The following is a 24,675-nucleotide window of genomic DNA, read 5'->3' as shown; positions in this document are numbered from 1 at the left end:
GGTAACGGATATGTCACGTATTTATTTTTAGTAGCATTAGAGCTCCTTGTGAAAGAGTCGTCCAGGGAAGTACTGCCACCTTACCTATTTCTGCCGCCAAGCAGTAATACTCACATTACTGCGTTTCGGTTAGGGTAAGGGAAATACATACAATACATACATGCTGGTGATATTACAGGCACATGGGACTTGACAAGTTATGTGTCGGTGACACTCACAGTGGTAGCGCTTTTACTCCCAAAGATCTGAGAGAGATCTTTGGGAGTAAAAGCTCTGAGTGGCACTGCAACTGTTATGGACAGGCATATCATGAGGGTCACGACTTGTTCGTTCCGTCACTTGGTCTCACAAAAAAAAAGATAAGCAAATTACAAAATCGTCACATTGATAAACGCATGTAAGGCAGATACCTCTGAGAAGTATAAGCACTACTGCACCTATAACATGGACATGACAGCACTGCAAATAAAATTAAGTCGTCTCTATACATACATGAAACTATATTAAACGCCTTTTGTTATTTACGTGCTTGCCATAAAAATGAAAAAACAAAAAGTTCGTAACCTAATTCTTCTTTGATAATTATTTTTTTTATATTAAATATTTGATCTTTGTATTAATAATTATAACAAACTAGTGGAGTAATTTCACAAAAAATAATTGAATATCAATTCAATAAAAATTTAATTAAATTAATTCTTATTTAGTAATTTGAAAATAAAGACTTGATTAGTCATTTGAGTGTCTTAATGCCTACAAATATGGAAACCTATTTTAAAATACTCTCGAAAGTCTCGTTTTTTTCGGGATTTTCGAGACGATACCGAGTCTCGACTTTTTTCCCCTGGAAGATCTAGTGTTGGACACACAATAGTAACTCTTGAATATTTTCTGCATAACAATTTGCATTATTATCATTAAGCATCAAGAAGTAACAGAAAACAAATCATTCTGCGAATAGCACCTTCCTTAATTAACATACAAAAGCTGTAAAAACTAAGTTGCAGAAAAGCTAAAAAATAGAAGATCAATAAACTTGAAGACAATGGCCAGTCATTGACTGCTTTGGTACAAGTTATGAGAAAACGTACAGATAGACAAGTCGTAAACAGAGCACTTTCGCTTTGAGATTTCCACGGTGAAAAAGCCTTAAGCTCAGTAAGACGCCGGCAAGCGGCGCGTGCGCACCTGTTCCATAAACGAATCTATACTTTCGATATTTAAATCAGAGACTGTCAAATTGCAACGGATTTTTTATAAAATAAGACTTTGATGTTTTTTCTGGATACAAGTGCTTCCATTTGTTGTTATTATTGATTCGGTGATTCTAATTTTTTTAAGTGACATTTTCGCGTTTTATTTTTTTTTATATTACAAAGTAGGTACTGCTAGTGATTTCTGAAGAATGACAAGTACTGAATAGAGATGATTGGACTGATTTTATCACAAGACAGAAAGTTTAACCGACTAAATTGAAAATCCAATTCAATATTCAAGATGACTTTGAATAACTATCATCCACCATACAGCCGCGTTACAAGTAAACTCTTCGGGAAGAAGAGTAAAAAGAATAAGAGATATTTTAAGCTGAAAGCTGGTACTTACGCGGGGAGGGAACGGTAAATATGCCTTTTAAAATTATTAATTAGCATCTTCTTATTACTAATTGCATGTGTAAACGAACTAAACTTAAAATAGTCGTTTTTTCTAACACTACTACTCATACGGAAACTTGAAGAGACAAGAACGACGAAGAAACATCAGGGATTGTTCTTTTTAATGCCAACGTAAAATAGATTTGACTTTGTGGATTTCTTTTATGATACCGAGTGTTGGGAAGAACAAGTCGTGCACCTGGTGGTAAAGGACACGCCTGTCCATAACAGTTGTAGTGTCGCTCAGATCTTTAGATTGCAAAGATCTCAGGGACACTGCCACAGCGCCCGTCATCCGGAGATATAAGTTGAGAAGTATCAAACGCCTGCAATTTCCCCAGCGCCCTTGCCTTTGAAAACCGGAACACAATAATGCTCACATTACATATTATATTGTATGTGTGTTAGTCCTTAAGGTATATATTATTACGCGGCCTGTTATAAATAAATAAAAATAAAATTACTGATGTACTTCTCTGGACAAACTCTTTCACAAGCCGCTTTTACTGTTACTAATGGATGTATTCATTATGTATTATTAGGTCATTTCCATAATTGGTAAAAGCTCTGTTAAAATGTAAACTGCAGATCTTAAGTATAATCGTTTCCTCTAAAGTTTCGGCTATAGTCCGCCATAGAACATGAATGTGAACCCAAATTCAGAGCCCTGTACCGGCAACACCATCTCTCATTTCAAAAATCTGTGTAATGTGTTTTTATTCTTTTACGTAGTCTGTCTAGAATCGAATTTTTTTGTTGCTTTGATCTACTCACATTATTATATACTAATATATATTATATACTAAATACTACAACAACAACAATTTACTCCTACAGCTGTAATTATATTAGCACTCGCTCATGCACTTACATATCAAATAGGTTATTTTAGATGCACTATTTACACTTTATTATGTATATTATTATTCTCAATGTATAACTTTACGTATACTCGTTATACTTTTGCTTTCAAATAACTTAATCCCGGTCGTTGGTCCTGACTGAAATCCAGCGCCTCAGGAAACTTTGGCATATGCTGAGTCAGCGCAGTTTCACTCCTATGACAACAATTTATTTTACGCCTAATCTGTATTTGTGTTATATCAGTGAATAAGGTGTTTATCTATATATCTACATCATAAAAAGAATCTATAGTCAATTTTTTTTTGCAATTGCATACGATACGTCTGCCAGGACTTACGCCTTACGTGACTTAAGTAACAAGAGTTTAGTACATTGATTGGTGAGTTTGATGAATTCAGAGATATTGTGTATGAGTGTTAACTCATGCCCAGGAGTGAACTCCTACTTTCCACTTATTTACATTGTCGCAGAAAGGAATCGAAGTAATTTTTATAATCAAAGCATAATAAACTTTGTACAACGTACAAGGTACTCGTAGATGTGAGCGAAAAAACAAGACGCACGTCTTTCGACGAATTCTCGCGCTATCTCGAGAATTCTTGCAGCTTTTTGTTTTTGTTTTACCAACTCAATAAAAAAAAAAAAATCAATCGTTGTTAGACCATAAGCAGTTATTATTTTGATATATTTTGGCATGTCAGGCATACCCTTCGAACGTTGGGTTGCCTTTATGTGGAAAATTATTCAGCTCAGTTAGTTGAATCCCAAGTGTGCTTACGGTTCAATTTTCTCATTTGTGGTGGTACACACAATGCGCTAGCAAGTTTGTTAGTATGAACACATGAGTAAAAACAAGGAGCAGAGACAAAGCTTCATACAACCGCGCTATGACAGGAACACTACTACCAGCTTGATGCGCGTGTGTGTACCAATACAGGTATAAGCTTTGCCTCTGTTCTTTTTCTTCATTCATGTGGTATGAGTGACGATTCTTTCTTTATAGAATTTTATAACAACATAAAATTCATTATGCTTTGTTCAGTTTTGTTCAGCGGCAATGTTAATTGGGCCTAAAGCTAATCGTGTACTAAGCTAAAAGGCCATTGTGTGAAACTCCTCTATCTATAGTTTCGTTACAATTTTGATAGTAAAAAGTAAAATGATATTAAAGATCTGCAACAAACGCATAGACACAAATAGTAGCAGTAGAGCTGCTTGTGAAATATTAAATACAGATCTAAAAATTGTCTGATAATACAAATTTTATTGTGGTTGCTGCAACCGGCGAAGTCAAAGTCAAGTAATAAAGGTAAAATTTTTAAACTTGAAAACGCCATTTTTTAAGCTGACGCTCGTTCACTGTGCCGACTTCCCTGAGAAGACCGAGCAAGAATCTCTACCGTTTACTTTTTTCAAATAAACTTAAATGCTATAGAATACATTTTGAATCATATTTGTGTGGAATCTAAACTCATGCTGTCTTTCCATACATCTTTATCTAACACGTAGTCTACAATTTTGTAATATGACTTTTCAATTAAAATACTTTTAATATAAGTTTTGAACTTAGGGAATCGGAAGCTTAATATATTCTCCGAAATTTTATTGCAAAAACATATACAGTTCCCCATAAAAGAATCGTTTACCTTAGTTAAACGAAATCGTGGTACCCTGAGTTTGGACTTAGTTCTAAAGTTGATATTATGGATATCTTCTTTTTTTACGAAATTATGTATATTTTAAGTGTCAATTTCATATTAATAGCATGAAAGTAGAATATTCACTTCTAGTTGCCGCATGCCTGTTGCTTGTATTCAATACAAAATACACGTCTGCGCGCTGCCTTAGTGCTTAAAATGAATTATATTTCATGGTAAAATTAAACCATAAATATTTATGGTAATGTTTATTATGCACCGCGGTAATCACCATTGACAAGTTGTGGCCTTTATGACATCATGAGATAAGACTTGGCAAGTACTCGGAGAAAACGTTGAAAGGAAAGTGAAACCATATTTGGTTGAGACCGCATTGTATAGTCATCGGGTTAATAGTTAACGGTATTTTATGCTTTGACGAGACAAGTTATGGCTGTAAAGGTGTTTTAGATTTTCGCGATTTTTGAGATCTAATCGATCTAAAATTGCGTATCGTCGTCTGAATTTGAAACCCTCTAACTTTGTTTTTGAACGATGTTGATATTTTAATCTTCAAGCGCAATATCGTGCAATTTCACCTTACATTAATTTCTAGACCATTTTTTAGTTATGAAATAAAGGTACAATCACGTAATTATTTCTAGTAGGTAATTCTGTAATTTATGCACTATCAATAATTCACATTAATGCAGTTAAGGACTAGGGCGGTTGGGACCACTTTGAGAAACTGTGTTTTAAGCCATGGAAGAGGCGAGGGTCTAAAATATCTATTTTGGATATCTATCCAAAATAACAAATTTATTGCAAAAGATACAAAAATAGCCACAAAATTTTGCCTAGCTCTCAATCTAGGATCTGCCTCAAGCTAGGTCTTACGACAGACACGAATTGCCTTAAAATAATAAGTCTTTTGCTTTTTAAACTTTTTAGTAGACTTTTGTGTTTTTTTTATGTCACAAAGTGGCGGGACGAACAAGTCGTGCGCCTGGTGGCAAGCGACACGTCTGTCCAAAGCAGTTGCAGTGTTACTCAGAGCTTTAAATCACAGAGATATGGGCAATGCCACTGCACCCGTCACCCTGAGACAAGTTGACATGTCCAGGGTTCCTGTAATTTCACCGGCACATTTCAAATTTTGAACGCAGTAATGTATTACGGCTTGTCGGTAGAAATAGGTAAGGTGGCATTACTTCCCCGGATGAACTCTAAGAATCGCTACGGCTCTACACTGCTACAAAACTATTATTAACTATAAACTTGTTTTAAGTTAAAAATTGAAAGTTTTTAATTTAGATACTCTGATAATCTGTTACAAATAAGTAACTATAAAACATTTAAGTACAATATAAAAATATAGAACCATTAAGATGAAACAGTATGATGAGTTGAGTGTTTTAAATAATTTTGAAAAGTATGACAGCAGCTATGTTCTAGATTTTAGCGTTTATTGCCTTTATTAAACATATAGTTCCTAAGTGAAATCTACGCGTGACGTCACTGTACGAACAACAAATTGCTTCATCATCAAAAATGATTACTTAACTATAAGCCGTCAACTTGCTGAGAAAAATTAGTTTGCTTAACTAAGTACGGTGATGGACTCTTTTGCTAAAGTGTATCGAATTTGTGTTACCAATATTGAATGCAAGACTTAATTCTGTTAAGAGGTATTTACAATTTGATATATATAAAATATACCTACATACACAAGCTCATGTGGCTTAATAAGCACGTTTGCCCACTGTATCCGATTTGAGACTATATAAATCTGAAAAACGCGGGCCCACTTCGAATGTCGCTTTTGCACTAAATCCGGCTCGAATCCGAGACAATGCGAATATCGCTTGTACACCTAGAGATAAAATGATCCCTGTGGCATTTCAGACTGTCATTTCTCGGATTCGGAACGAATGCGAACAAATACCGTCTCTCTAGCAGAGGGTTGCGGGTACGAATCCGGTAACCAATATCAATAAAACTTGGCAAATAGATGTAATTCCACGTACTTTTAAGGACGGTTTTTTAGTACTCTATATTGAGATTATTATTGATCACGTTACTATACATTATTTTATTGAAAAATGTCACATGCGCCTTTTACTAACAGCGGCAGGTCTCAAAAGTTAATATTTAGTACTGGGCTGTGTATTTTTCCAAAGAAGTGCTGGCTTGACGTCGCCAAGGGTGATATGCGTGCCAATGGTCTCACCACTAGGGATGCCGAAGACCGTGCAAAGTGGAGGAGAAAAAGCAGGAAAGCGAACCCCGGGCTCCGCAGCAACACTGCTGAGGACGCAACCGGGACAACGCTCAGATGAGAGAGAGAGAAAGAGAGAGAGAGAGTGTATTTTTCCAAACTGTCATCTTCGACTACAGTCCTTACTAAATAATGGAATACACTGCATTTGTATTTGCCGAAAACTTCTATTTAGAGTGAATAGGCATTTTTAGGCAAATACACATCATGGACGAGATTATCATCACCAGGGTATAAACAGGTCTTGTCTAAAAATAACCACAGAGTTTTCGGAATTTATGTGAGAAATTAAATTTGCAATTTACCGTGAGCTTTTCGTTGAAGAAAAACATTCTGAGGAAACCTGAACACCGGGTGCGAACTACATTCTAAGGTCTCTCAAAGTCAAAGTCAAAGGCCTGTGCTCAGCTGTGGTACTAAATAGACTAACTATTAGCATTGCGTTACAGTGGGTTAATTCAAAATAAAAAAACACTGTGGCGTGGCTACAGAACATCACATTTCGGAAAGGTTACACGCTCTACGTTCACGGGTTAACTTTAGTCAAAGCAATTAGTGATACCGTTTAGTATGTATAACATATTTCTTTTTTAAAAAAAGAAACAAAAATATATATATTATTACGTGCATACGCATAACGCTCACAATCAACATAGCCCCGCACTAGGGAAACCCTGTGTCGCGGGTGCCATGGACACACACATAGACAACAACAAATTACACCCAAACTCACGAGAGAAATAAATGTAGGCCATACAAATATTTCTCCCGGCCCGGGAATCGAACCTGGGACCTCTGCGTGGCAGTCCGGCATGGTAACCGTTCGGCCACGGAGGCAGTTAATGTGATGTCTCTCACTTCTCGTTGTAACAAATTTTCTGAAACTTAGAGAACATAATTATAACTTTTCATTAAAAGCAACAACCGACCTCAAAAGCTCGTGGTGTTACATCTATTTGTCAAGTTATATTGAAATCGGTTTCCAGAAAGCGCGCGAAACCGGATTAATTCCATAGTTTGCCACCCTTGGAGGCGACCAATACCGGGGTACCTTCTCTTCAACAAAAAAAAAATCATCAAAATCGGTTCACAAAGGCCGTTATCGCGTAGCATATATACAAAAAAAAAATTGTCGTATTGCGAACTTCCTTGTTATTTTATAAAGTGGGTTAAAAAGGAAATTACATTTTTATGCGCATCCTTCAAACAAACCAGCGTTTCAAGTCTTATTTCAGGCTCCATAGTCACGGGTAACTAAGATGATAAGATCAACCGGTTGTTTAATATTAAAACTCTGCCATTTTTTCGAGGTTTTTCGAGATTTTCGTAATCTCACCTGCCACTATCGTCTGATACCAACAATAATGCACTTTATGTAGTGTAATGTAGATTATTTTTATTTATTAATTATCATTCTCATTACATGTCTCACTGCTGGAAGCAGGTCAATAATCATAGGGATTCCAAACGTCGGCCGTTAAATTTAGAAGAAACTGTTAGCCCAAGGGGCTATAATAGCTCATAATTTTATTTTTGTAAATTTAGGTTTTTAAATAATAGAGGCGAAATTTAAAAAAAAATTATTGCTAAATATTTTAAAATATTCTTGTCAATATATGACTCTTATCGCCAAAATTGGATAATAATGTAAATTTTACATGTAAATGCAAATTAAGAATGGATAATATTATTCTTTTACATTCGATTACAACTGACGAGGCTTTGTAGGTCAGATGTTTCTTTTGGATGTATAATTTGAAATATGTAAATAAGTTACATTAGAAATTCTATTCTTCGGAACGTGTTTTATAGATTTTTTGGAAAGCCGTATTAGCGAAATCGATCACGAATTTTTGATACGAAACAAACAAGTCTATGTTTACGTGGGTATACCACGTAGTTTTCTACGTCCTACTTAGGATTTGGTACTGTTGAAAGTTTATTGACTCCTTTTCTACGTGAAACAACGTAGTTTATTTTGTTTTTTGTATTGAAGGTACTTAAGTACAATTTGGTAAATGAAAGTGATTGTAAATCTTATATTTTATATGTTATATTTCACTACAAAGTTAAGTTGAAAAAGGAAACTATTAAATAACCATTTGTTTTTTTTTATTTTCGTTTTATACAATAATATATAATAATAGTGATAATAATATTAATGTAAATAAATTACGTTATTAATGGTAAGAGTGGTGGTGAAATTAGAGGCGCATAGGACTTGTCAAATGTCTCAGGGAGACGAGCGCAGTGGCAGTGCCCCTCAGATCTTTGCAACTTAAACCTCTGAGTTGCTTTGCAACTGTTGTGGGTACAGGTAATCCTTACCACCAGGCGCTCGACTTTATTCGTCCCGCCACTGGGTTTCGTAAACTGAATCTGTTACTGATGATAAATGAATTATTGAAACTATTTTGTCGTTTAAAATTACGAGGTGCACTAGATTCAAAATTTTAAAATCATTATTTAATTACTGAACATTCGTAAAGTGTTCAAATCTCGGCTATTGTCTTCCTCACAAAGTTTCACGAGAGATAATGGACACAGACTAACATAAGCAGTGAGAATAACTAGATTTTAAGTTGCATACTACAATTACATTGACTTTGGATTGTTGTAATATTTATTATAGCGTGTGTAGCTAGGTAACATCGAGTATATAATCAGAAACGGAGACGAAATAAGGGCCATCAATGAGCAATTCGTCAAGCAAATGGGCCTTGTATCACTTTTAAATAATCAACTCCCGTTTGCACTGTAATCACAAATTAGAAAGCTGAAAAAGTGCAGCGCCAACAACTGACCTGTGTGTACATACGTCTCCGTATATTCCAAAAATATTCTGAATTTATTGTAATAAAGATAATATCTCTAACTATTGGGGGTTGTTCCATTCGGTGGTGTGGGAAAAGCAGCAAATCATCTAATTGCGAAACAAGCGGAATCACATTTCATCGGTAATTAAATATTAAATATGTAATTTTTAAATTTTCGTCCATTATAGCAAAGCTCAAGATAAACTGGTCGATTTGAAGTGATGCAATTGACGACACCCGTCAATTGTTTCTTATTCGTGTTGGCCAATCGGAGCGTAGTTGTCACCGTAATGATTTGGCAGAATAGTTTTCAAACAAATTAAATGACATTTCGTCTCTATTTCTGATTATATACTCGAGGCTGGGTAATGAATAACATCAGAACGAAGTCAATTCCACATTAGGATGTTTGTGATATGACAAATAGGTAAAGGCGGCTAGCACTGTGGGTGATAGATTTCCGGACCAATTTTGGAAAATATTTTTTAAAATTAATTCAAGTCTGGGTTGTGCGGAGTCCAATTTGATGATAACATCGAATTAGTGAAGTCCCTGTACTATGATTGCGTAATTAGTGCTGTTGTATTTTGCGACAAAATGTTTTCATGACGTCTTCCATTGTATAGTGGTTCAGGAGAGATATATTTTTTATTTCCACGCTTATTTCCACGCACTATAAAGTCAAAAATATGTATTATGTACTGTAACGCCAGCAGCTAGGTACCAGCGCATTTAGTACCGACCATTACCAACAGATGGCATTACTAGTATTCTAAAATACTCAAGCAAATTATTAACAAAATTGATATAAATCGGGTGATATTTTTGATCAATAGCATTGATTTATGAATCGTAATCAAGTGGCATCTCACTGCATCCACCTCTGTAAGACAGCTGATGGTCTATAGGTTTATATATGGCCGCGTCGTATTTGTATTGTGTATTGTGAGTTTGTTGTAGTCATATCTCCGCTTACTGGATTAAAAGTTGTTTATATATAAGGGCATTCCTTCTTTATCATTTCCTTTTTTAACAAATTGTAAATGAACGGTGTTCTTTTAATTTAAGATATTTTGTTATTTAATCCTGTAGTTGACCCTTTCTATGAGTATCACAAAAACTGTATTTGGATGATGTCATTCCCACATGAAACAAACAATTTTTTAAAAGTCTCATATGCACTATCTCTTACTTTTGAATATAAAGTAATCTCTCCATGAACCTAATTCTTATTATTAAATATTCTGTCTACAATATGTAGAGTACTTTTCCTGTGTCTCATAGCCGTAAGACGCCCGGAAGAACATCGGCCATTTCTTTTATTCACAATTGTGCATATATTTTATAAGTTGGTATATTGTTAATTCTCTATTATGAACACTTTGTACCATTGTCTGCTGGACAAATCCCACGAACGATGACTATCTATTATATCATGTTTGGTAACCCTTACAAAAGTGCCGATGTTTCATTAACACCTTCTACCTACGTATTACATAATTTTATGTAACACAGAGGTGTAACTCTATTATCTGTGTACCAATTTCTGTTTCTTTGGGCCTTTTCTTTTAAATATGTAATTTCGTTTTATGAAGTTGTTTATTAATATCTTTTCCGAAAGGTTTTTTGTTTACGTGTGAATTCGTGGTTTTTATTTATAGGATTTGTTGTTTCGTGTTCTGGTTTGATTATGTTGTTATTATAGTGTAGAAATTAATGTGCGATCTCGGCAGTGTAGTAGGAATGGGCGTTACAAATCTTATACCTATAGTTATTGAAACTATATATTGTATCGTATATCTTAGAAACTATATATCGATATTACTCCGCATCGCGTATTTTATAGCGATGCCGAATCAAGCCGAGCGATTACCGAGTGGATACCAACACGAAATCATATACTTTCCCAACTATATACCGATATTGCTTCGTATCAGATTTTCACTATATATTTACTCAGTGGATATCAACGCAAAACCGTTTTTTTGTGCGTCTTCGAAACTGTTTACTAACATTGACCCACATTACTCTTGTAGAACTATATCCAATAATATATAGTTTCTAAATCTGATTCCGCATATGAGTAACGGCATGGACATGGGTTATTGGTCCATGGTAACGGTAATGTATCAACGCAGCGCGTACGCGGGCTGTATCCATGAATATATAGTTTCAGAAAATATATAGTTTTGAAATCCGATTTCGAATATTGATACGATATTCAGAAAAAGCTATATTTCATTCCTACAGTTTAGTGAACTATGGGCGCTAGATGAAGAGGGTTTGATTTTTATTTATTTACCCCACTGGCTCAGCAACCCGAAGTGGATTTGGGCCTCTTATATGAGTTGACGCCAGTGGTATCTTGTGATGTCCTTCTTTTTCTACGTACAGGGCGAAGAGATCTTTTCACCATCTGGGCCGACCACCGCCATAAGAGCTGGTATCCTTTCAAGGTGTCTGAGTGAACTGAGTCTCGCGGGCTTGATTTCTCCAATGACATTATCTATGACATATGATGTCCTCCAGCTCTTGGTTCGTTCAGATACTCCAGCTACCATCTTGCGTTGGTCCCAAAATCTTACGGAAGATTTTTCTTTCGGCGACAAGAAGCTTGATTTCTTCCCTCAGAGTTAACGTCCAAGCCTCGCAATTATGCATTAAGATCGGTCGTTTGATAGTTTTATAGATACGGATCTTAGTTTTCCGATGCATAATCTTGGACACACTTGATTTAATTTTTGTTAAGACTAATTTGCGAAACGAACTAAATTGGTTCTGGTTGGGATGTTATCCACGCTAATTAGTCAAGATTACGAAATATTATTGGTTGATGAAGCACAGCTCTTCTACTTTGCTTTGATATCAAAATAATCGTGTAAATTAAAATACCAAAAACAACTCTCTTGTGGAGTCGGATCTACAAAATGTCGACCATCGCAAGTAGCCTGCTTGGCGGTTTTCTATCGGATACATTTCGGGGAATGTGTGCAGGCACTTTTGAATTTAGTTCCATCATCACCGTTCCTCCTTCGGTCGACTAGAAGGCCCGGAACACTCCATTCGTATGTCAGTGATATACCACCCATTCGTAACAAGCACTTTGCTTCCTCCTTTCTGATGAGTACGGCAGAGGAATGGAATACTCTATGTTTCCCAAAAAGTAAAATTTGGGGCTATTGCCTAACGCATTAGCATAGCAATACAAAGGGGGAGCGCTGCCAGCATCTTGGGCACCTTGCCGCAGGGACCCAATTTTATTCATATAATTTACAAATCCTTGTTTTTACCTAACCTGTATATAGTTAGCTAATGCTAAATCATCTCAGTTTCAATGACAGGATTGTGTACGTTTGGTGTTTTGCAGTAGTAGTTTGTTATTTAACTGCAAAAAAAAAATTGCAAAATTTGATATTCTGCTCTTCAATGGCAAGTCGATGGCGCGTCGATGATGGCTAAATTATTCATGAAGCGAGATAAAACTTAAGATATGAATTGTAATTGAAAGAAAGAAAAAATAAGAAAATTGTTTATTGTACAAACACAGACACGCATGTGTTTAAACAAAAAAAAACAGGACAAAAATAATAAAAAAAAAAAAAGTAGAATATTACAACAATTTATATGATTAAGCAGTAATATACCGTCATGCACGTCGCGATTGGTACAAACAGGACTTACTCAGCTTTAGCCACAACCGGATTATCTTTTTTTTAAAAAAAAACCGTGTCGTGGCGCTGATTTTCAGCAAGCCCGTTAAATACTTATTCTATCTAAATGACATTATCATTTACATAGTATAAGTATTTAACGTGTCTATATAGTTAGTAACATGTACATTTTCTATTATGTCGGATTTCCTGTTCATTTATTTTTGTTGATTTTTTTTTAATTGCTATTAGAGGATCACTCGCCACGGCCTTGCTGAAAATCAGCGCCACGATAAGGTGTTTTTTTAAAATACTCATAAATAATTGAAATTATAATATTTTTATAACAATTATAATATAATTTCTAGTTAGTGATTTAAAGAATGAATGCCATCACTGCCATTTCACTGACACTCTATTGAGACTGCAACTAGCTTTTAATAGAATAACAGACATTTCAGTGAAGTCTGATAGAAATGACAATGACCAGTGGTTTCCAGAAAATTAGCAGAATTGGGGCGCAGGTCTAGGAAAGTTCACACGTTATGAATACACCAGATCAACGAAATTCAAGAAGGCACTAATCACAAAATTAAAATTAGAATGAATTTTTACGGCCTCTGTGGTCGAGTAGCTTGCACACCGGTTTTCACAGTGTCACCATCTCTGAGGTTCGGGTTCGATCCCCGGCCGGGTCAGTGTAGAAAATTAATTTTTCTATATTGTCTCTTCTATATTGGGTGTTCATGTTACGGTCGTTGTTTTCGATTATCATAACACAAGTACTTTAGCTGCTTACTTTGGGATCAGAGCTACGTATGGATGTTGTCTAATATTTAATTTTTTTTTAGTTTAGAAAGGTTCCTTTTTCAAATTGGTGCTACAGGGAATAAAAGCTTTCTAGCACCCATAATGTTAACTGTTGGGCCACAAAGATTTTTGAAAAATGTGTCACATTCTTGTAATTGTAATTACGATTTAATCAAATCATTAAATTCTTCTTCACAGTGCAAACACAGCGATGGACAACGACGTAACCCCAGTGTATCTGGCTGCACAGGAAGGACACCTAGCTGTCCTCAAGTACCTCGTGCTGGAGGCCGGAGGTCGCCTGGATGCGAGGGCCAGAGACGGCATGCTGCCTATTCACGCAGCTGCCCAGACTGGGTGTTTAGACTGCGTTAAGTGGATGGTGAGTACAATTGCTATAGAACATAAAGAGTTATGTAAATATATACGAGCTATATATAATATAATATAAACTTTATTGAATATCACGTTTTTATTACCATGCTATTAATATTTTTTTCTGTAAATACTAGTTTGGTGTTATTATTGACACAAAAAGATCGAAGAAACATATTTATTTTTTCAATCTGGCTGGATTCGAACCAGTACCTGTTTGCCTGACCGGGGCTAACCGCTCTCCCAACTACTTAATGAATTAGCAGACCTCACGAATTTCTTTATGTTCTTGTTGCCGATCTTTGTGCTCACAAATAATGAGATTGAATTAACTTTTCACACTGTATTTTGATGATTTTGGTGGCCCGATTTAGTGGGCGCTGGATGTTCGGGTTATTGGTGGAAGAAATATCGTTACAAAAGTACGATTTAAATTAGTGAACACGGTCATAATAGACGTACGTAACAATGAAATATTAATGTTCAACTTATTCAGTTCTTTATTACAAATATTTCAATAGATATAGCGACTCTGGGAGAATATTTTCTAGTCTTAACAAAGATATAACAATCTTCCGAACTCGGGTGAGTAATGCATGAATGCGCGTGCGCACAGATCGTTTCCTTCCTTGGATTAACGATCGATGGAGGTTGTTGATCTGCAATTAAGTTTTCTCCAGTTTTACATAACCATACTGTGCGCGACACGTCTATAGATAATGTGGCTTTTTATGTGAAAAGGTTTGTTTAATTTCCATGGCGCTAAGAGAGGTGCGATCGTTAGGATGAAATGGATATGCTATCAAATGTTACTTTTCCTTAAAGCTATTCTAGAAAAAAATTAAAATATTAATGAATTAAAATTGGGTCCCCGCGGCAAGTTGCCCAAGATGCTAGCAGCGTTCCCCCTTTAAATGGCTAAATAATGAATTTGTTACTCAATTTGGTGCTATAAAATAGATACGGTTCTTCCATTAAGCAATTGGTGCTTGTGTTAGGAAAGCTTCGCAAATTCTTTATTATTTAAATTGCAAAGATCTGAGGGGCGCTTCCTCTGCGCCCGTCACCCTAAGACATAAGTTGACAAGTCTTGTGTGCCTGTAATTTCACCAGCTCCCTTAGCGCGTTTGTGCACTGCATACAATTCTTATTCGTTCCGAATCCGAGACTATAAAATCTAGAAAACTCAGAGCCACTTCTGATGTCCCTTGTGCAGCTAAGTCCCATTCGAATCCGAGAAAGTACAAATATCATTTGTACACCTTGAGATAAAATGATCCCTGTGATATTTTGGACCGGCATTTTTAGAATTCGGAACTAAGGGTCTACTCTCGATCTCCGTCCGACATCCGTCCGAGACAATTACTGCCAAATAAGCAATACTTGACCAAATGAAAAGACGCGCGATGCGAATGAAGCTTCATACTTGATATTTGTCTTTTAATTTTGTCGTGACTGTAATTGTTTCGGACGGATGTCGGACGGAGATCGAGAGTAGGCCCCCTGATACGAATCGAACTTACCCTTCAAAACCGAAAAACAGTATAATGCTCACATTACTGCTTGGCCCCAGAAATAGGTAAGGTATACCCTGTTGCTCTGCTAGTATCGATTTCGTCTCAGTTCTGGTGAATAATCGGCTTGGCGCATTGCGTGGAACGTTTATGTAAATAAAGCCACATAAATAATCGTTTGATATGAAATACGACAGTAGAAATGTATCATTATGATGCACATAACACTTTGTTTCGCAACTCACGTCTCTATATGACACTTTCTTGTGTTTATGGATGTTTTATGCCATGATATCTCGTAAGCGTTGTTTGTATTGCGAACGAACGTAACTGCAATTAATGCTTTGAAGAATTTGATGACCCCGCGGTAATCGACATATAGACGTAATCGACAATTTTAGCATACGACCCCCTCTCTAATCAGTTTTTTTTATGTATTATTTAGTTTCAGTTTTCAGTATTGATAAATCAAATCAGCGTAATCATTGACTTACAATTATATGGACGTCGGGTCCGCGCTAAAAAGTGTCCGAACTTATAGGGCGTTAAAATCGTATACAGAGCGTCATTCACGCTTTAGTCTTCGTTTGTTCGACTGTCAGCGAAGCAAGCGAAATTAGACAGTACTGCGATGACATTACAATTTAAATTCAACGTTTTAGCTTTTTCATATTCCTTTACATGTCACTACGTTTAAATAGGTTGACTTGGGACATTTTTTTCGTGGTTTTTGTATTAGACCCGTCGTCCATTTATTTGTAAGTCAATGAGCGTAATTGACATTGTTAGGTGACAATAAAACTTTAGAGTGGTTGCAAACGCGCGTTCGTGAAACGAGCGATTGCATCGCTACGCTTGCGATTTATAGACGATTGCATCGATGCAAACGCGCGACTGCATCCATATAATCGCGCGTTTGTATCGATGCAGTTGCGCGCTTACATAGCGTTTGTATCGCTGCTTAAAATCGCACGCGCGTGTGTAAAGGTAGACGATTAGCGACTGCATCGCTACTGCATCGTTACTGCATCGCGTATGCATCTCGTTTGCATCGCCATGTGTAACCGCTCTTATGTGTCAAAATGTCGAAAGTTACCGAAATTCAAATGCGTTAGTTATGGCAAGGGCAGTATGAGTCTAGTTGAGATATTCAGATATTCGGTCCTTGTAAGACCAAATTTAGGAAACGAGTTTTACCAACTTGTTGTTTTTCTGTTCTTGATCTACAATTAATTTAGTTACTTACTGGCGATAGGGCCGTTTTGCAATAATTTTGTAATTGTTGGGAGAAAATAAATGATATTATTATATTATTATTTGCCCTATTACACAGATTGTTTGTATAAAGTTAAAACTTATTGCCACCAGCTGTGGAAAGAATATTTTGATGAGAGATCCAATAAAAAGGTATCTTGTTCATAACAATTCATCCTGCGCCAGTGGAAGTTCCGTGGACCTAGAGTTGTTGTGTTGTGACGGATCTGAGGTTACGCTCTGGGCACATTCCTTAAAAGAAGTTTACCTTTTTGATGGGCATTACACTAACTCCATATTGTAGTCGTTCCTTCGTCGAACGAAGCCAAGATACTGTACTATATATATTTAGATAGTCTTAAACTAGGTTAGATAAATAAATTAAGTAGCTTTACGGATCCACACTACCATTTACTTACACGGTAAAGAATCTTAAGTTTAGATTTTTTGAAATTTAGTTACTCTTGTATTCATTGTATCGGGAATTCTTAGGCTCAACTTACCGATGTTTTGTCATCATCGTCATCATCATCAACCCATTTATACGTCCCACTGCTGGAAATGGATCTCCTTTCATGCCAGGGTTTAGGCCATACTCAGCCCAATGGGGGTTAGAGACTTCAGACGTTTTTGGACGGTTGTGTACCTTGTCCAACGTGCAGGTTTTATCACTGGAAAACTCATGATAAATTTCAAATTTTTAACCCTGTCTCTACTATTTAACCGGTTTGTTGTACAAATAGCATCTTTAATAATAAAGTGACGTAGTAGCAAAAAGTAACATTTAGAAAACTGCAAAAATTGATTTAAAAAACATAAGTACGTGTTCGCACGTTGAAAACAATACCGTCACTAAACGAAACTCTCGCTTTTTCAAATTTAAACTTAATTTCAGAAATGTCATCTATTGTATTGGGTATAAAAAACGATAGTAGTTTTATTTAACTTAGTTTTCAAAATACGTATTGTCGTTGGACCAGGTGGAGCAACTTTTGAAAATTCCATGATCAAGCAATTAAAACGTACTGTTACAACCGCGTTGAACTAAACATACCTACTAATACATACTTTTTGAATTTTATAATATGTTCTGATCATTGACTTACAAATAAATGGACGACGGGTCTAATACAAAAACCACGAAAAAAATGTCCCAAGTCAACCTATTTAAACGTAGTGACATGTAAAGGAATATGAAAAAGCTAAAACGTTGAATTTAAATTGTAATGTCATCGCAGTACTGTCTAATTTTGCTTGCTTCGCTGTCAGTCGAACAAACGAAGACTAAAGCGTGAATGACGCTCTGTATACGATTTTAACGCCCTATAAGTTCGGACACTTTTTAGCGCGGACCCGACGTCCATATAATTGTAAGTCAATGGTTCTGATTAATGAATTTGTGTTTATCGACGGTTGAAAGGTGAAGGTTAAGATGCATTTAGCTTCAGAATTAGTTTACCTTGGTGGATAAGAAAAAGATCACAAGTATATTATCGAAAAACTGGTACTAAGTATGCCGAAATTCGATTTTTATATTTTTTTGTCAGTTTTCCAAAGAGTTAACATTTTGAATTTCGTCGTTTTATTATTGAGAGTGCAATATAATTATGCTTTCTTTACCTCAATTACTACGTAAGAATACTTGGGTATGGATATTGTATATATTTATATAAACATGTGCGCGTGTAAAACAACTTGCATTATTACGGCATTAACATTATATCCTGTCGAGAGCAAACTTTCATTCGTACGTGACTTGGCTAAGTGAAGCCAATAACTTAGAAGAAACTTAGAAATCGCAGCGTTTATATTGCTTGCTGTGTAATTTCTTACAGTTATCGTTTAACTTAATTCGTAACACGCAAAACTAGGCGCCTGGACGTCGAGTTGCGGACACCAGCTCGTTATACCAAGTACCTACCAAGTAGTTAATTCGTACCGTTGTTGATATAAGCCACATGATCAAACATGAGATAGTATATTTTTTATCGAGGGACTAAAACGAGCCAATATCTCCCGTTTGCCAGAACGTGTTATTTATATATGTAGATGTTTTAGAGATAACACGTTGTTCTGGCAAAGGGGCGATATATACCCGAGGTTACTCCGAGGGTTTATATTGGATTTTAGTTTCGAGGTGAAAACTTTATTTTTCACTTCGATTGTGAGAAAAAAATTTCGCTCTACAATAAAATGACGAACCAAAATTGTGAACTTTCAGCGGTATTTTTTTTTTTCAACCAGACACAGATATAACAAACGCACTGACGCGGGAAAAAATATGGCGCCACCGTCTATGCGGTCAGTACTTCCCTGGACGGACTCTTTCACAAGGAGTTTTACTGCTACTAAAAAGGCGTCTCAGGGATTCAAATCCTTAATCTCTCAATTTATAAGTAACCATTATTCTTCTCGGTAACTCCTTCTGTACATACACACATCAAAAAAAGTTTGCGATCAATAGCATAAGCTCCTATAATTCTTTAAATTTAACTTTATCAAGAAAAAATCTATGTTGTATGCTTTCTTTAAATAGGAATACCCTGTTTGAAATTAAAATATAAAACTATTTTTTATTATTTATTTTAAAAAATTGAGCCATTAATCATAATGTAATAGTGATAGAAATTTCATAGAAAGAAAAAGACTGTTTAATTAAACTTAAACAACAATTTATTATTAAAAGGTGTGAATTCAATATAAAATAACTCCTCCCCTGGCTCGAATACATGCGAAGATCCTCCTGGGCATGCTGAGGATCAAGTTATCCAGCATTTCCTGGGGTAACCTATCCCATTCTTCAATAGCGGCTTCCCTGAGCTCTGGAACTGTCTGGGGACGTGGCTCACGGTTCCATACTGCTCGTTTAAAAGCATCCCACGCGTGCTCTATTGGGTTTAAGTCGGGCGAGCCGGCAGGCCAGTTTAATCGTGTGATATCGTATTCTTGAAGAGCAGCATTGACTCGTTGAGCTCGATGTGCGGGCGCATTATCATCGACCAGTACAAATTGGTGCCCATGGTTTACTCGGAATGGTCTGACGATATCATCAATAGCAACTGCTTTGTACATGTCTGCTGTCATGAAGCCCCGATACGGGATCAAAGGCGTTCTAGCTCCAATCATAATGCCACCCCAAAAGGACACCGATTTTCCGCCTTGCTGAACTGTTCCAGTGGCAGTTCTTTGTCTTTCACGGTCGCCTGGTCTTCTCCAGACACGGACACGTCGGTTATCTGGACGAGTGCTGATTCGGGATTCGTCAACGAAGAGACAGTTTTGCCAAATGTTTTCGTCCTCACCTTCTTCATTTTGCCGAAGTCTAGCCCATTGCAATCTTCGTCGTTGACGTTGCCGGGAATTGAGCGGAGCTCGCCAAGACCTCCGTGCTCGTAATCCAGCCTGGTGCAAGCAATTGCGAACGGTCTGCGTGCTAACTTCAAGCCCAGAGGCGGCCCTGACTTCTGCTTTTATTTTAGTGGCGTTGATTGTTGGATCACGGGCTGCCAGCAATCTAATATAGCGCTTTTGGGCAGCTGTCAAAACAGTTGGGCGACCGCTGCGGGGTCGGTCAGCTAAATTCCCCATTCCGTGATACCTCTGCAACGTAGCCACGACACAGGATTGGGATATAGCAAGTCTGCGTGCTATTACTCTCGTGGTGTATCCTTCTTCCCTCAAAGTTACTATTCTAGCTCGTAAAACCTCTGATAATCCTCTTGGCATTTTTTCAATCACAACTTTCCACGAAAAATATCTTGAATCGCTTATAATTGACTAAATCAGATTTCTGAATGAGCGTAAGCTAGGACTGAAAGCCTTTTTATATGAAAAAACAATTGAACGGGGTCATTGTTTTACATATGTTCTAATTTATTTTTAAATAAAGAATCTAAAAAGAAGAAAAAATCATAATATAATCTACAGTAACAAAAAAGATTTCAGTTTTTCGAAGTGATCGCAAACTTTTTTTGATGTGTGTACGTTATGTTAATTGCAGAGTTGCTATAAGTATAATCCATATTTATTCTAGATCATAGAACGAGGCGTAGATCCAAACGCAAGAGACGGCGATGGGGCCACTCCTTTACACTTCGCGGCTTCCCGGGGCCACCTCTCTACTGTCCGCTGGCTCTTGCGACACGGGGCCAGACTCCACCTGGACAGACATGGCAAGAGCCCGATTAATGATGCTGCTGAGAATCACCATTTAGAGGTAAGGCGATATCAATGCTAGGTTAAAGTGAGTCGAAACCATGCCAATTTCAACTTTAAACAATCGCGATATAAGACAGCGTTGTCGAGTACTTAGTATCTATTGGTATACCAGATGTTAGTACCAAATAGCTATTTTTGTAACTAATTTGTTGTACATTGACGAGCTACAATTTACTGAATTTAATATCTAGTGATAACAAACAAAGCAACTAGATGGCGCTTATTTCACAGATTTTTATGATTACTATCGGCTCTTCTTTTATTTTGTTTAGGAGTATCGCCATCTACTCATATTAACAAGCGGTAATTTATTAGATCAGAGCGCACACGTCTCCCGTGACGTATACCTGTAGACTCAGGGTCTTGAGCATTCAAAAGCCCTGTATGCTGCCTTCAATGCCAAACACTGTAGAGAAGCTTTGTTACTGGACAGGAATGGCATCAGAATGCTGACTAGAGCCTTAACAGGGCAGTGGCTTGAACAAGCACAAGTCAAATACTGGGCAGAGAGAAAACAGAGAATGTAGATTCTGTCACGAGGCGGATGAAACTCGTGTGCATCTCCTCACCCAGTGCTGCCCTCTAATGGGCGTAAGAAGTTCCATACTGGGTAGGCACTAGGCCACGCCTAGAGGACATAAAAACTGTCGGAGCCAGGAAAGTCCTTCAGTTCCTTAATGCTGTTGATCTTGGCTCCGAAGTGTAATTAACAATATATCATTTAACGGTCGCAGTGATGAGGGGCCTCATAGGCCGCAAATGAAGCCAATCTAATAATAATAATAATAATAATAACAACACATAATTAGAGATGTTTAAATAAATAGCACTTTAAAAGTTTGCTTTTTAAGTTTCAAGTCCCGCCATCTATGTTCACCAAACACATTAATTCATAATTGTGAATAATAATTTTATAAATAAAAATAAAACTCGTGTTTTACAAATAAACTTACTTATTTTAAAACCTTTAGTGGTCTATTCATGCTTTTCGCTATCAACACATTATTGCAAGCTTTTTTAACATATACGTTTATGCGCTTAAACGTTTTTCTAACGATTTTGTAAGCTTAAAACGTGAAAGGCGTTTAAAAATGCACGCTTTTTTTTAAAAAAAAGCACAGCGTTTTAATCTGTGGTGTTAACGTTTAAAAAAATAAGCAGTTTTTCAATTTTTACGATTTTTACACATAATTAATGCCATCTATTGACCTATTGATTGACGTACATTTGCATAGTTCAGAAAATAAATTTAGTTCATTGTAATATTTGAATAATATTACAACTTAAAAAATAAAAAATTATCTAAACAGGAATTAATTGATATCCACGGCAAGTTAGGTAATATTATACTACCTCGAGGCTATCGATCAGCGCCATTTAGACATAAGACGGGATGTTGACCTTTTCAGAGTTACTATTGTTAGGTTGCAATCATGACCAGGTCGTGTTTTGCATACTACATTGTAATATTGTATCATACTCGAACAAATATGGTGATTCATATATGATATACCTTTTCATAATAAATTCAAGTATTATAGTTAAAGTTGTTATTGTTGAGAAATTTGAATTACAGATGTCATTTTACTTTTATATCGGTGTTGCCAATTAATATTTCTTTGCTTTGCTTGTAATCTGCCATCTGTTGTCATCTTTTGGTATTATTGTTGGTCATAGCCAATACCGCCAAAACAGCTATTCCTCGATGATGTTTGGCGGTTTTGGCAGGAAGAAATTTGTCTAAGTTGGCGCAGAATCTTTGGTCTTTTTACTTTTGTACTCTGACTGAAGAAATAATCCATCACTAGGGAATTACGTTATATTTAATGCTATCTATAGTATGGATATTAGCAGTCTTCTTGGGTCATAGGTCCATGGTCGAGTTAAGATTACGTTTGAGATTGTGAACCGCATTTTAAAAGTACTTTTAACAGTACTAATTTTGATTATGTTGTGGAGAAATTACGTCACTATTACGACTTTGTATTGTCAAATACCGTTCTCTTACGGTCTTCGATGAAATAAAAGAAAATAAACGACGTAATAGTACGTTGTCACCATCACTAACAAATATTTAGGGCGCCATAGTAAGTAGCTCGCGCGAATTGTGTTAATAGAATCCAAAAAACAAATACATCAAAATGCTACTTCAACAAACATGCATTTAAAATTTTCGCGACTCTAATTTTTTTAATTTATCAAGGGGCTTTGACCATTATTAAACATGTTAGTCTCATTAGACACATACACCAAGAAACATTTAACACATTCGCGCGAGAGTCGTGCTTTTGCCTATTGATCGCTATGACACGTATTTTTCTCATACATTAAGTAATTTAGGTTTAGAAAGAGTGTTCAAGGTTCAGAAGAAGTGTATTCGAGCGGTCTGTGGTGCGTGGTTCGATGATAGCTGCAAACCGTTGTTCAAAAAGTTGAACATACTGCCTTTGGCATGCATGTATATTAGGGACATCTGTGTATTTGTGAACACTTATCCTCTATATTTTAAAACACGTGGTGAAGTGATACAAAGATAAACCAGAGTTAAAATCATGAATCTTCTATACCAATTTCGTTGCCATAAATTAATTTATAAGAATAACTGCTTCAATATGTGTATTAAGATCTTCAATAGTTTACCAAATGAATTTAAATTACTACACGGACCTACGTTTAAATCACAATTGACAAAATGGCTTATGACACATTATTTCTAAAGTAATAAAATATCTTGTTCGTTCCGTTACATGATATTATAAAAATAAAAAATAAAGAATATTTAGAATTTACAAATACTAATTTATATTAATTTTAAATACAATTCATTTTGGAGGCAAAAATATTTAATTCATTTAAATATTATATGCACCTGCTTGCAGGTTGAATACATTGTACCTAATTATATTTAAGATCTGTATAATTTCTGTATTCTGGCAAATAAACGTTTTCTATTCTCTTTTCTATTCAAAGGCAAACGTTTATAAACGTTTCTTCTACAGACTATATTGTATTGCATGTCCAGTAAACTAATTTTGATTTTGGTGCAATTTGTTTACAGCTTAATTACATTACATGCGCAAATATATTGCAACTCGTGTGCAATGTTTATTGTATAGAACTTAGATGAAGAACAATCGAATTATCGTATTCTTGTCGTTTTACTTACAGTCGCAATTAAAATCAGACAAAGAACGTTTCTTTGTCAGTAACTAATTATGACTATAATGAAAAGACAAAGCAATATACAATTAAACCTTATTAGTACATAATTATATGACTTTAGAGCTATTACGGAATACTTTCTAACTCCTGGTCTAGTCTAAACAACCATTATATATTGTTACCTGATGCTTATACTATATCAATGAAATGACGTACCAAGTTATGTCTGAAAGAGACCGGTTTAAGTAGACCCTTAAAATCAGTAACATGTAAGTAGATGAGGTTTCATGCCATAATTGTGGGGTAATTTGGAAAGTAATCGTTTTCACTAGTTACACTCCGGTGGATGTGTATGGAAATTTAAGAGTTTTAAGAACTAGGCAGTATCTTTTGTTACATAGCGGTGCATAATAAGAGGGCATTAAAATAACAGTTGAGTAAT

At 36.0% G+C, this 24,675-nt stretch overlaps 1 protein-coding gene across 6 annotated transcripts in view; it reads left to right on the top strand.

The window, feature by feature from the left end:
* The window catches only part of LOC113231581 (espin), a 217,325-nt gene that overhangs the window by 139,510 nt on the left and 53,140 nt on the right, over window positions 1–24,675 (top strand). For 5 of the 6 annotated variants that reach the window (XM_026465931.1, XM_026465930.1, XM_026465929.1 and 2 more), the window contains exons 3-4: window positions 13,909–14,092; window positions 20,887–21,069. In XM_026465931.1, the coding sequence (XP_026321716.1) occupies window positions 13,909–14,092; window positions 20,887–21,069 (367 nt within the window). Of the gene's footprint in view, window positions 1–1,365; window positions 1,620–13,908; window positions 14,093–20,886; window positions 21,070–24,675 lie in introns of those variants that run through there. The other variant, XM_026465934.1, reaches the window with a different exon arrangement.

This window comes from Hyposmocoma kahamanoa, unplaced genomic scaffold, assembly GCF_003589595.1.
Source record: "Hyposmocoma kahamanoa isolate Upper Pololo Valley unplaced genomic scaffold, ASM358959v1 65, whole genome shotgun sequence".
Classification (NCBI taxonomy): Eukaryota; Metazoa; Arthropoda; class Insecta; order Lepidoptera; family Cosmopterigidae; genus Hyposmocoma; species Hyposmocoma kahamanoa.
This window is presented reverse-complemented; position numbering and strand designations above follow the sequence as displayed.